Below are 12,425 nucleotides of genomic sequence, written 5' to 3'. Positions count from 1 at the left end.
TGGGCCGAAGGCAGGTGCTAAACCCCTGAGCCACCCGGGCTGCACCTCGTTTCCACATTGTTATGGCCCTAAGAGGCCTTCCTTCCTACTCTACCCCTTAATAGGGTACTGAGGCCCTCCGTTCTTCTAGGGCCAAGCGCTCCCCCTTGCTCTCTTCCCCTCATACCCACTTCTCCCATTTTGTCCAGCTAGGATCTGCTAGCTCTTTAAAGATTTGCTCCAGGAAGCCCACCCCTCCTATACCTCCAACCTTTTACCCCCTCACATAGCACACTAGGCGGGACCTGCTTGGGGAGACAGGATTCCTTCTTGATGCTAAAACCCCTGGCCCAGGGATCCCTGGGTGGCCCAGCGGTTTAGTGCCTGCCTTTGGCCCAGGGCGCGATCCTGGAGACCCGGGATCGAATCCCACGTCGGGCTCTCGGTGCATGGAGCCTGCTTCTCCCTCTGCCTATGTCTCTGCCTCTCTCTGTGTGACTATCATAAATTAAAAAAAAGAAAAAATTAAAACCCCTGGCCCAGTGCACTTTAACTAAGTTGCCTAGAGGTTTTGTTTTTTTGTTGTTTTTTTTTTTTTTTTTTTTTTTTTTTTTTTTTTTTAAGATTCTATTTATTCATGAAAGAGAAAGAGGCGCAGAGACGCAGAGGGAGAAGCAGGCTCCATGCAGGGAGCCCGACATGGGACTCAATCCTGGGTCCCCAGGATCAGGCCCTGGGCTGAAGGCGGTGCTAAACTGCTGAGCCCCTGCCTAGAGATTCTTAAATGCAGAGTAAGGCTGGGACAGGGCCCAAGATTCTGTCTTACCACAAATCTTCAGGTGATGCTAATAGTGCTCACAGACCACACTTAGAGGGGGCAAGAACCGATGTCAAGGGGCCTGTTCTCAGTAGAACTAGAATCACAAAACCTTGCTCTGAACATACTTTAGACCTCTGTCTCTATGCCCTGGCCAACACCCTTGAGCACCTGCCCTCAGCCAGGCCTCAGGCTGCAGAGACAACCATTCTAGATGCAGCATTTAATTAAATTGATAGGAACCAAAAGGAACTTGTGTCCAAGAAACCTGCCCAATAGATACTAGCCCCATTTTGCCCATGAGGAGCCTTAGGCTCCCAGCAGGTAATTGGCAAAGGTAGGGACCTTCACCTAGTCAGGAGAAGGAATCGGGGTCTGGGGTGAGGCTGGAGTCCACTAAGGGCCACAGCCCACTGTGTATGTGTGTGTGTGTGTGTGTGTGTGTGTGGTGGCAGCACAGGGGAGCATCACAGTTGTCAGAGGGGGAGCAGGACCTGCCCTGGAAAGGAGGCCACAGTCTGCTTGGGCACCCTCAGCGTTACCATTCCCTCCTGGGCACTCCCAGGGCCTAGGAGGCTAAGACCACTATTGGGGAGGCAGAGGGGGAACAAGGAAGCTCCCCTAGGGACTGGAAGCTTAAAGCAGGGTCCCAGCCCTCCTGTGGAACCACCCTGAGTTGGTGACTTGGCCACAGCATGCACTTACCACACACCCCAGATGTGATCCTCTATAGCAGCTTTGGGCCCAAGGTAGCCATTGTCCAGACCACTGCCTCTAGCCTGCTGCCCCTAGAGAAGCCCACTCTGTCTTTTCCTCCCTGCCCCCACCATTAAGATGCATGAGGCGAGAGGTCCAGAGACACAAAAGACCCTTTACTAGCCTGGAAGGGAGACTGACAGGGCCCACCCTGCTTTTGCCCCCAACAGCTTACACCTTGGCCTCCCTGGCAACATGGGATTGTTGCCCAAAGCCAGGAAAAACAAAAACAAAAAACAAACAAACAGTCTGCCTTCACAGGCTAGCCTGGCCTCTCTGCTATAGACAGACCACCTTACACTAGAAGTGAGACAGTCCTTGGATTGTGTTCCAACTGTGTTCTACGTTCTGCCCTCACCTCCCAGCTCAGCCGTATCTGATATCACCATGCCACAACCCAGAGTTTGCTTATTCTTTTATTGGGAGACAGATGCAGGGCATATCACAGGGTGGGAAGCAGTACGATGCCTCTTGGCAAGGACCAGGACAATGGTAGCTAGAGTCAGGGATACCACCGTGGCCAGGCCTAAGCCCAACATCACAGAGGTGTGAGGAGAGGTTGACCCCTCTATACCATGATCACTAGCCTTTCCCAGGAAGATCAGAGGCCCCACGGTGATCTCTGCTTCTTCAGTCACTGAAAGACACAGGACACTTAAGCGTCACTTTAGTCCCAAACCACAGGTCAGATTGAGGATTTTGCTCTGCTTCGGTGGATAGAACTAGTAGGTTTTGTTCTGAAAGCTGCATTATATCCCCTGACATTCCTGTTACACCCTATTCAGAACCCCTGGCTGGCACTTGGGTGGGGGGGGTGGTTAGAGCCTTCTAAGAGCCCCAAGGCTGATAGGTAAGAAAGCCCAGAACAGCATTCCCCCAGAGGTGCAGACTTAAATGGGGGACAGGAAGAATGTCACCCCACAGTGACAGCAGTTACCCTGAACTGGAGGTGGGAGGACAAGACCCCTGCAGGGGTCCTAACACCTACCGTGCCTGCGATTTCTAGTGTGGGAAACAGACTTGCGCCACCCTCTCTCTAGGTGGGACAGCCTCCTGGACCGGCCTGGAAGGCCACAGCTGCCTTTGTTACAACAGCGACAAATATCAGCCGAGCCTTCTACAGGGTACCACCTGAACAGGCAAAGACAAGAAGATCAGATGGCTGTGTTGCCCTCAGGAAGCAGCCTGCTGATGATGTATGTACTAGCAGAACAGATGCCAGGGAGGCCAGTCAGGTTTCCTACCCCCAAGCAGCCATGTCTAACTTGTTTCTCACCTCTTGGTAGACTTGATGAAGGAACAAGCTTTGTTTAGCTGGTCTGGGACTCGGTCAGCCGGAGTGACCTTCAGATGGCAGGTGATATAGATCTAGAAGGAAGAGTAGCTGTTACTAGGTAGAAATCTAGTCACTGGACTTTAAAGTTTTTTTTTTTTATTTATTTATGATAGAGAGAAAGAGAGAGGGGGGAGGGGCAGAGACAGAAGCAGGCTCCATGCACTGGGAGCCCGACGTGGGATTCGATCCCGGGTCTCCAGGATCACGCCCTGGGCCAAAGGCAGGCGCTAAACCACTGAGCCACCCAGGGATCCCGTCACTGGACTTTAATACGCCTTTTTTTTTTTTTTTTTTTTAAGATTTTATTTGTTCATTCATGAGAGACACAGAGGCAGAGAGAGGGAGAAGCAGGCTCCATGCAGGGGCCCTACGTGGGACTCGATCCCGGGTCTCCAGGATCAGGCCCTGTGCTAAAGGCGGCGCTAAACCACCGAGCCACAGGGCTGCCCTAATACGCCAGTTATTTAATCCTTAACCCTTGTGGGGAGGGAGGGTGGTTTCCATTTTAGAGAAGAATAGAGGGTCAGAGAATAAGTTGCCCAAGATTTGAAGAAGCAAATCAGATTCCTGATTGAAACCCAGCAGTTCTATTCTCTCCTTATCACCCCCTCAATCCCCCCCCCCTCCATCTTTCCCAAACTAATCACTGACTACCCTGCCACCCGGAGTAAGGGAGATTACCCGAGGCATTCCCCCAGCAGGAGTCCTTCATATTCCAGATAGTGCTTTGGCATCCTCTGCTAACCCCACAAAACATAGATGTTCTACCGCCTTCTCTGAAGCTTTCTGCAGAGCCACAAACCTTGGCCACCACCTAGTGGCCGAGTGTACCAATAGGGAAGCCACTTCAGAAATCTGAACAACGATGTACTTCTGGCCACCCGCCAGTTTCCCTTTTAAGATTTTAAAGTAATCTCTACACCCAACATGGGGCTCAAATTCACAACCCCGAGATCAAGAGTCCCATGTTCCTGGGGCACCTGGGTGCCTCAGTGATTGAGCATCTGCCTTTGGCTCAGGTCATGATCCAGGGTCCCACATTGGGCTCCTGCAGGGAGCCTGCTTCTCCTGCCTGTGTCTGTCTTGGTCATGAATTATAAAAAAAAAAAAAAAAAAAAAAAAAAAAAAAAAAAAAAAAAAAAAAAAAAAAAAAATCACATGTTCCACCAACTGAGCCAGCCAGGCGCACCCAAGGCTCCTGGCCTTCTATCTACTCCAGCAGAGGAGGGCCCTAGGGTCCCTTAGGATCCCTCTTTAAGGAAAGCACTGCTTTTATCCTCCAGCTTCTTCCTAGTACTTTTCCGTGTACGCTAGGGCCTAAGACTCTAGAATGATTCCCTGTTCCTTCTGAATAAAGGTTTACTTCTCTGTGCTGTGGATAGAGTCAGCCAAATCATCCCATTTACCTTTGAGGGAGAATCCTCCCAGAACTCAGGCTACCTGCCATAGACCATTGATCAGCATCATCCTCTGGTCTCTGGTCACCCAGGGCCCTGGGATTGAGCCCCATGTCAGGCTCCCTGCTCAGTAGGGAGTCTGCTTCTCCCTCTGCCCCTCTCCCTGGTTGTATGCAGTTTCAAAAAATAAGATATTTTTAAAAACTAGGTATATAAAAAAAAAAAAAAACTAGGTATATAGGTATTTGCTGTGAAATTCATATGAAGATCTCTAAGCATTAGAAAAGGGATGCCAGTCTCCACCACAATCAAGTGAAAATATATGGAATTTTACAACCTTTGCAGGTGATTACCATGAAGCCAGAATTTTAAAAGAAATCCCTGCTACTTCCTGACCAGCTATTCTGAACTTCACATTTCCCCTGAACTTCACATCTGCCCCCATCCCCACCCCCGAAGCTGCCCCCAGCTCAGGAAACTTCTTTAAGAGCTACTTAAGGTTTTTATTTGTAAAATTCTACTAGCACTTTCTGGTTAGAGACTAGTCCTACCTGTACTTCCTGCACCCAACCTTCAGAAGCAGTCTACATCTTAGCTCCTTCCCTCTCTGCCCTCAAGTTTTAGGTTGGGCTTTCTAGCCTAGTAGTTTAAGGGGTGGATCCCAGAGCAACAGCATCAACAGCACCTGGAGATGTGTTAGGAATGCAGATTCTAGGGATGCCTGAATGCCTGAGCAGTTGAGCATCTGCCTTCAGCTCAGGTGTGATCCCAGAGTCCCAGGATCGAGTCCCACATTGGGCTCCCTGCATGGAGCCTGCTTCTCCCTCTGCCTATGTCTCTGCCTGTGTCTCTCATGAATAGATAAAATCTTAAAAAAAAAAAAAAATAGAATGCAGATTCTAGGTTCTCTTGACATTAAAACCAAATCCTGGGGGTAGGGCCCAACCTATTTCAATAAACCCTGCTGACGCACTCAAGTTTCAATAAGTCAATGGTCTAGCCTATGATCAAGTACAAGATACTACCCTGTAGGAAAAGAAATTCATACTTGCTTTCCTCACCCTTCCAGAAAGCCTCCAGGAAGGCTGACACCTGTTTTGTCAACCTCCTCACTCAACCCTTCATCTGGCTTCCAGCCCTGCCCATCTTGGCAGAGACCAGGTTAGTGACCTGCCCACCACACGCCATGGTGGTTGGTCCTCCTCATTGCATATCCCCGATTTGTTCTGTTTCTAAGACCCCAGATTCTCTCCACCTTTTGCGGGTTTCCTACCTACCTCTAAGGGTTTGTGACATCCATGCTTCTTCCTTCAAGATCTCACTAGAGATTTTCACTTGATCTGCTAGGTGAGTTCATGGAGTCTTGGGACAGGGACAGAGCTATCAAGTCATTGCTTAAGGGTGACCCACAGCAGGCAGTAAGCCTGGTCAGCCTGACCCCATAGTTCAAGCTTATTCTAAGTTTTCTTTTATGTCTTTGTTTTTCCTGAAGTAGGCTCCCACGCCCAACATGAGGCTTGAACTCACAACCCTGAGATCTAGAGTCACACACTCTACTGATGGAGCCAGCCAGGTACTCCCATTTTTTAAAAATGTTAATTACCGTGTTTCTTGAGTCCTTAGCAAAGTGGAAAACATCCACTGTGAACTGAAGAGTCTCTGGCCTGGGTCTGGGGGCTTTGAAGGCTGAAGAGGAATTGTAGAGACCATCCACAAGACAGCTTTGGAAGAAGGAATGGACAATGGAATCAGGGGGCAAGGGAGGTAGTGTTGTGTTGTTCCCAGGGTCCCCTAGACAGGTGGCCCAGACCTCACCCATGGAAGTCCACAATTTTGTGATGAGGGAAGGCATTCCGATCTGGTGTCAGCGTGGCCACACAGTGGTCCACAAAAAGTCGCAGTGGCATATGGCTGCCAGTGTGGACTTCAGCCTGGAGGTGGGCTATGTCTCCCAGCTGGAATGTGGGGGATTGCTTCTCGGAGCCCCAGTCCTCTGAAAGGCACACAGTCCAGGGTGAGACTCCCAGAGCTATCCCTGCCAGCTCCCTTCTCCCAGCCCTCCCTGCTTACCCTCCATTAGGCGGAGAGAGAAAACTAGCTTCTCCTCGAAGAGCATTGTGGTCCTGAAGGGCACCCAAGTGGGCAGGATGGCCTGGCTGCTCACATTGCTGTGCCTAGGGAGAAGAGCAGCTGTCTATACCTGTCTTGACCTCCCCTTCTTTGGTTTCAATGGAAAGAGGCAGGAGGTCTCTCCTTTCTACCTAAGGCCAGAGTCCTCAGCTGTGGCCCAGCCAGGCAACAAGTCCAGGGCAGCTGAAGACACCTGAAGTCTGAGCCTGCCCCTTGACCTGCCTGAACTCCACACCTGTGAGTGGGCCCCTTCCTCAAGCCACGATCAAATCCAGGTACACCTGAGTTTGGAGTCTGGGCTCTAGACCCATGTTGGGTGCCAGACAGCTATCCCTCTCTGCATTGGTCAGGGTTCTTGAAGGCACCTCTGGTGAAGCCCTTCAGAGACAAATACAGATAGGCCTCTAGTTCTTCAGAAGCCATGGGGACTGAGTCTAGACCAGGATGGGAAAGTCTTGGAAGCAATAGGATATCTCCAGATGTTGGCCCTGCGGATCCCACTGGATCTCATGGAAGAGGCAGGGTCAGTGATGCATCGGAGAACCACGCCTCGGGTATCTAGAGCTAGGATAGGGCATCCCAGCCTGTGGCAGGCCACCTGCACTGCCCACCACCATCAGGCCAGGCAAGCCAATGTTCTCAGGTCAGTCTCAGGCAGAGACATTCAAAAGCAAGATAGTCGTAGTCTCACAAGGGTCCCAGGAGGGCTTTAGCCTCTCAGCCAGTAAGGGGGGTAGCTGGCCTTCCCATCCTTGGCTCTTCTATCTTCCCCCACCCAACTAGGCCAGGCACTGAGCTCCCTCCATCCTTGCTGCTGTGGCTCAGAACTCCTTCTACCACAGCTCAGCTGGTTTCACTGACTCCATATGCCTCCTGTTCTGGCTGCCAGAGGACCTCTGGGTTGAGAAACAGTCCTACCCACTCAGCTTGATTCTCAGGGAGGGGTGCTTATTAAGATGGGAGCCTGAGCACCCTCTCTGATCTGTTGAGCCTTTAGAACCCCTCTGTCCCCCCCTACCTTTGTTGACTAGACCCTGGGCTCCAGACCCCTGGGCAAAAGCCCCTATTAATGGGCACACTACACTCCCCTGGGATGTATGTGGTACCCTTCCAGGATCTTGTTCTGGGAGCCTCTACACCATGACCCTTCCCCAGACCCATGCCCTCAGGGTATCAGCACCACCTCCTTCACTCAGCTGAGCCACACAGGAACTGGCACTCTGGTCTTGTCATTATAAGCCATCGTCACCTTCTCATGCCTCCGTGTACAAGGTCACAGGCACATGCTTGGTGCTAGGGCTTGAGGGGTTTCTCCCACCTGTGCATATGTATTGGGAGAAGCCATAGGCAAAAAGCAGGCTGTGATAGCCCAAGCCTAGAAATTCTCCCTGCATGGAGAGTTTTTCTCAACTTCAAGGTGGGCATGGGCTGGGCAGCCCTGCAGCTTCCACCAAGAGGCCACTGGGACCTGGGTCAAGATAGACTCAGCCAGCTCCCCACTCCCAGCTGGTGCACAGAGCAGTGACCTCAACCTAAGTACTTCCACCTTCTTGCAGCTGTGCTGCCAGAATGGGCCTCTGCACCACGGGCAGCAGCAGGCCCCATCCCACACTAACCTGGGGTAGTGGCACTCGATGGGAACCTCGGCACGATTAGTTCTCAGGATGGACAGGTTGCCCGCAGGGCGGGGGCTGTGGATCAGGAAGGTGCTGTACACCAGAGCATTGTCAGTCACCTGAAGGGGACAGGAGGAGTTAACCCCACCAGCATCACCTGCCCTAGGTATGTCAACCCACACAAGGGCGCAGAGAGGACTGCCCACCAGAGATGGAGAGAACACAGGCCCTGGACTCAAAGCCCACCCTCCCGCTGACCCATGGGAAAGCCTGAGCAGCTATCACCCTCAAACCTTCATTTTTTCTAGCCCTGAACTTGTCATACCACTGCAGGTAGTCTGGATCAGCTCAGTGTCAGGCACCAAGGGATGCCCAATGACCGGGGTATTGGGCATGTGCTCTCTTTCTCAGGCTCCCACCCCTATCTCAACAGTTTCCTTTTGGGGGTGGAGGATAGGGGTGGCGTTAGGCCTGAGACCAAGAAAGCCACTTTGAAGAACCCAGAAATTTTCAGGAACTTTAACTCATTCAATGCTAGTTTTCTTGAGTTGCCCTTCCTTTTCTGACTTCTTCTCATACCCACATCACAGGAGAGGAAACTAGGCCAGTGGTTGCCTGAGGCAGGAAGAGCTCAGGTAGGTGCTACTGGGATATTTGCATCTTCCAAGGGGCCACACAGGAGAAGATAGTGCTGCTGCCTAGCCCTGCCCAAATCACTCCATCTTTAGGGGAGAGTCCTAGCTTCCTATTAGCTACAGCTCCAAATGTACCAGTAGCAGGATCTCTGGGTTGCTCTATTCACAAGCTCAGATTTTCGGGGCATTAAACCAATCATGGACTGGTGAGATGGCACAGGTCCCGGCCCCAGGTGATTCTAACCAGGTAGGATTGGGAGAACCCACCCTAGAGAAAAGCATGGCCAGGTTGTGCTCATTGGAGTCACCTGGGGACCTGTAATACTGTTATCTGGCTTCCACTTCCTGCCTGATTTAGCATAGGAGATGGGAATCCGGATTTTAAAATGCTCCCCAAGTGATTTTAATGCTCAAAGTTGGGGAGTTACTCTATTAGAATAATTCCTCACAAAACTCTTGCAGTTCTCAAAGCCTCCTGTCTTCCCCCTGGGGAAAGAGGGGCCAAGAGGCCTCAAGGCAAGCCCTGGCAGGGGTGGGAGGGGCAGCATGTCAGCTCAGAGTCCCAGGAGGGCTCCAGGTCCTTACTGACTTTGTCCCCACCCTAGTCAAGCTGAGACTGGAGTCCAGGGCCTGGTGGGCAGGAGCAGGGGCCCAGGACCGGGCAGAGGACCAGCTGTGGGGTGGGAGTAAGCAGTTCAGGGAATCCTGCACAGATAGGCTAGGGATCTTGTGCAAGTCCAGCCCTGCCTTACTGGAAGGCCCACCTGCAGCCTGAACTACTTAGTTCCTCAGTACCTGCCTCCCACATTACACTTCCCTACCCCTCTGCTTGGAACTAACTACCCCCGCCCCCCCGCCTCTGCCCAGGGGCCCCCTTGGTGCCTTTAACACAGAGGTGATCATAATACCCTTGGCTCTCTCCTTCAAAACCACTTCTAGTTCAGGGCCTCAGGTTGTTAAGCATGAGGGAGGGATGGGATGCACACGTTTCTTGTGATTACTTCGGGCGTTCTAAGAAGTCAAAGTTGATCTCTGCCACACAAGTTTCTAGGGACCCTGCAAATGCTAGGCGCCACACACACACACACACACACACCCACACCCATATCAGCCAATCTCCTCTGGATGCCCTTGAGGGGTTTACAAATCCTCTGGATTCATGCTGGGCGATGCCCTATGGCCCAGAGTGCACAGCGCCCTCTGGACTCCACTTGGCGGACCTGAATCCAGCCATTCCCCTGTCGCCAATACCCAGCTTCAAGCTTCAGTTGCTTTCTGCCCCCAGCAAGTGAAAGAACCTGGCCCAGCCCCACCTCTCACTGGCTCTGCATCCACACTCCCCAGGGCCACAAAGGGGGCTACGTCTCACCTGCACCCTGCTGCCACACTCGTGCAGCCCAACCTCAAACCTGACCACATCATCCGTGTCCATGGAGACCAGGGGCTCACAGTTCTCTGGACCCAGGGTGAGGTCTGCTGGCCTGATGAGCTTCCCAGTACCAAAAAGGTCTTTGCTGACAGTGACCACCAGCTGGGACTCCAGACAGTCCACCATTACTGGGGGCCTAGATGTCAATGGGTAGTAGGTCTCAGTTGGCCAGATGGTCTGGGGGCAGCACAGCTCCATGCCTCCCAGGAGCAGAAAACAGATGAAAATTCCATAGCTCAGCCCCATAGCTCCTCCAGTCACTCCCACTGGTAACCACAGTGCAGCCACCATTCAGCAGTCTTATACCCCAGATGATGCTGCTCGCACCTGGGCTAGCACCCACCTCCCCTCCCCAACCAATCAGTGGGCTGGTCCCCGATCTAGCAGCATCATCATCACCTGGGAGCTTGTTAAACCTGAAGACTCTCAGCCCCACCCCAGACCTATGGAGTTAGAATCTAGTGTTTTCCTCTTTTCCCAAGTGATTTGTATTTGAGTTAAATCTGACAAGTGTGGGTGAGCAGCCTAGTCAGTCCCACAGCCTTGCTGCCCTCCCCCCCCCCCACACCAAATCCCGTGTGTCTACCGTTTGCTGGCCCAGTGAGGGAGTGAAGAGCTGTCCCAGGTCCATGGGGGGAGATAGGGAGAAAGGCCTCTATTGAAGGGTGGGAAGGACAATCAGGGGTGGCAGGGAGCTCATTCCAAGTGAGATAACTGGAGGCGACATCATTAGGAGACCAGGGAACTTTAGGGGTCATTGCCCAATTTTATGGGAGGTAGGATGGGAGGTCGGTTCAGGCAGAGGCAGCTTTGTGAACAGAATCAAGGAGAGGGCACTGGGCTGGCTTGGGAGAAAAGCCTAGGAGATCAGAATTGCTGGAACCTCGGTACCTAGGGTGTGAGAGTGATGCTTTGGGGTGCTGGGGAGTTGGGTGAGGCGATCTGAGAGACTGGGAAGAGGTAGGACCAGAGATGAGGATCGGGTGGCTGCTGTGCCAGTCCTGGCAGGAGAGGGTGAAGAAGGAGTGATAGGGGCAACATTTTTACTGATGGCCTGCTCTGCTAGGAAGCAGAGGAGGACTGCAACAGTTAATGGTGCCAGGGTCACCTGGCTGGCTCAATCACAAGAACATGTGACTCTTGATCTCGGGGTCATGAGTTCAAGCCTCACATTGGGTATGGAGATTACTTAGAAATAAAAATTAAAAATTAATGGCACCTAATTCCTAGGAACAGAAGTGTGGACTCAGTTGCAAATGCTTGCCTCTGAAGTCATCAAACCATAGGTTTAAGTTGCTTAAAGAGTCCCTTGGTGGGGTTGTGGGGGGGGGCATTTAAAAAAAATATGTAATCTAATTTACTTGTGGGAAAATAAATAAGTGGAAGGAAGAGAAGAGATTACCCCAACATTCTTTGACTTAACCAACATGAGTTGATGGGCAGTGGTGCGGGATGTGGAGGCAGCCAGCACAGAGAAGCAGCTCCAGGGACGCCTGGGTGCCTCAGTGGTTGTGTCAGCCTTCAGCTTGGGGCATGATCCTGGGCCCTGGGATTGAGTCCCACATTGGGCTCCCTCTGGGGAGCCTGTTTCTCCTTCTGCCTATGTCTCTGCCTCTCTCTCTGTATCTTTCATGAATAAATAAATAAAATCTTTTTTTTTTAAGATTTTATTTATTCACCCATGAGAGACAGGGGGAGAGAGAGAGCCAGAGACACAGGCAGAGGGAGAAGCAGGCTCCATGAAGGGAGCCTGATGTGGGACTCGATCCCGGGTCTCCAGGATCAGGCCCTGGGCTGGAGGCAGTACTAAACTGCTGAGCCACCCAGGCTGCCCCAATAAGTAAAATCTTAAAAAAAAAAAAAAAAAAAAAGCAGCTCCAAGCTCACCTGGGTGGCCCACCCAGGGGGAAATCCTTTCCTCTGGGTTCCACATGTTAAATAACAAAAATTCAACCCAGTAAATTTTATTTTAATTAATTAATTTTTTTAAGATTTTAATTTTTTTTTAAAATATGGAACACTGGGGTACCTGGGTGGCTCAGTCAGTTAAATGTCTGCCTTCAGCTCAGGTCATAATCCTGGGGTCCTGGGATCGAGCCCCATGTCAGGCTTCCTGCTCATTGAGAAGTCTGCCTCTCCTCTTACTCATGCTCTCTTTCTCTCTCTCTCTTTCCCTCTCTCCCTCTCTCTCTTTCTCTCTCCCTCAAATAAATAAATAAATAAATAAATAAGGAACACTTCATGAATTTTCGGGTTATTCTTGTGCAGGGGCCATGCTAATCTTTTTTGTATTGTTCCAATTTTAGTATATGTGCTGCTGAAGTGAGCAC

At 51.4% G+C, this 12,425-nt stretch overlaps 1 protein-coding gene and 1 non-coding gene across 2 annotated transcripts; both read right to left on the bottom strand.

The window, feature by feature from the left end:
• Positions 1-1,968: 1,968 nt before the first annotated feature.
• Positions 1,969-10,547, bottom strand: ZP3 (zona pellucida glycoprotein 3). The gene is made up of 8 exons (XM_025426327.2): positions 10,036-10,547; positions 8,032-8,150; positions 6,356-6,459; positions 6,101-6,278; positions 5,889-6,006; positions 2,829-2,920; positions 2,541-2,683; positions 1,969-2,189 (listed from the first exon to the last, which is right to left on the bottom strand). Exons 1-8 carry the CDS (start codon positions 10,384-10,386, stop codon positions 1,969-1,971), a joined length of 1,326 nt encoding a protein of 441 aa, XP_025282112.1. The 5' UTR covers positions 10,387-10,547.
• Positions 10,548-12,318: 1,771 nt separating this feature from the next.
• Positions 12,319-12,425, bottom strand: LOC112646392 (U6 spliceosomal RNA). Its single transcript, XR_003127624.1, has one exon. It is a non-coding gene; the product is annotated as a U6 spliceosomal RNA (small nuclear RNA).

Source organism: Canis lupus, chromosome 6 (assembly GCF_003254725.2).
Source record: "Canis lupus dingo isolate Sandy chromosome 6, ASM325472v2, whole genome shotgun sequence".
Classification (NCBI taxonomy): domain Eukaryota; kingdom Metazoa; phylum Chordata; class Mammalia; order Carnivora; family Canidae; genus Canis; species Canis lupus.
This window is presented reverse-complemented; position numbering and strand designations above follow the sequence as displayed.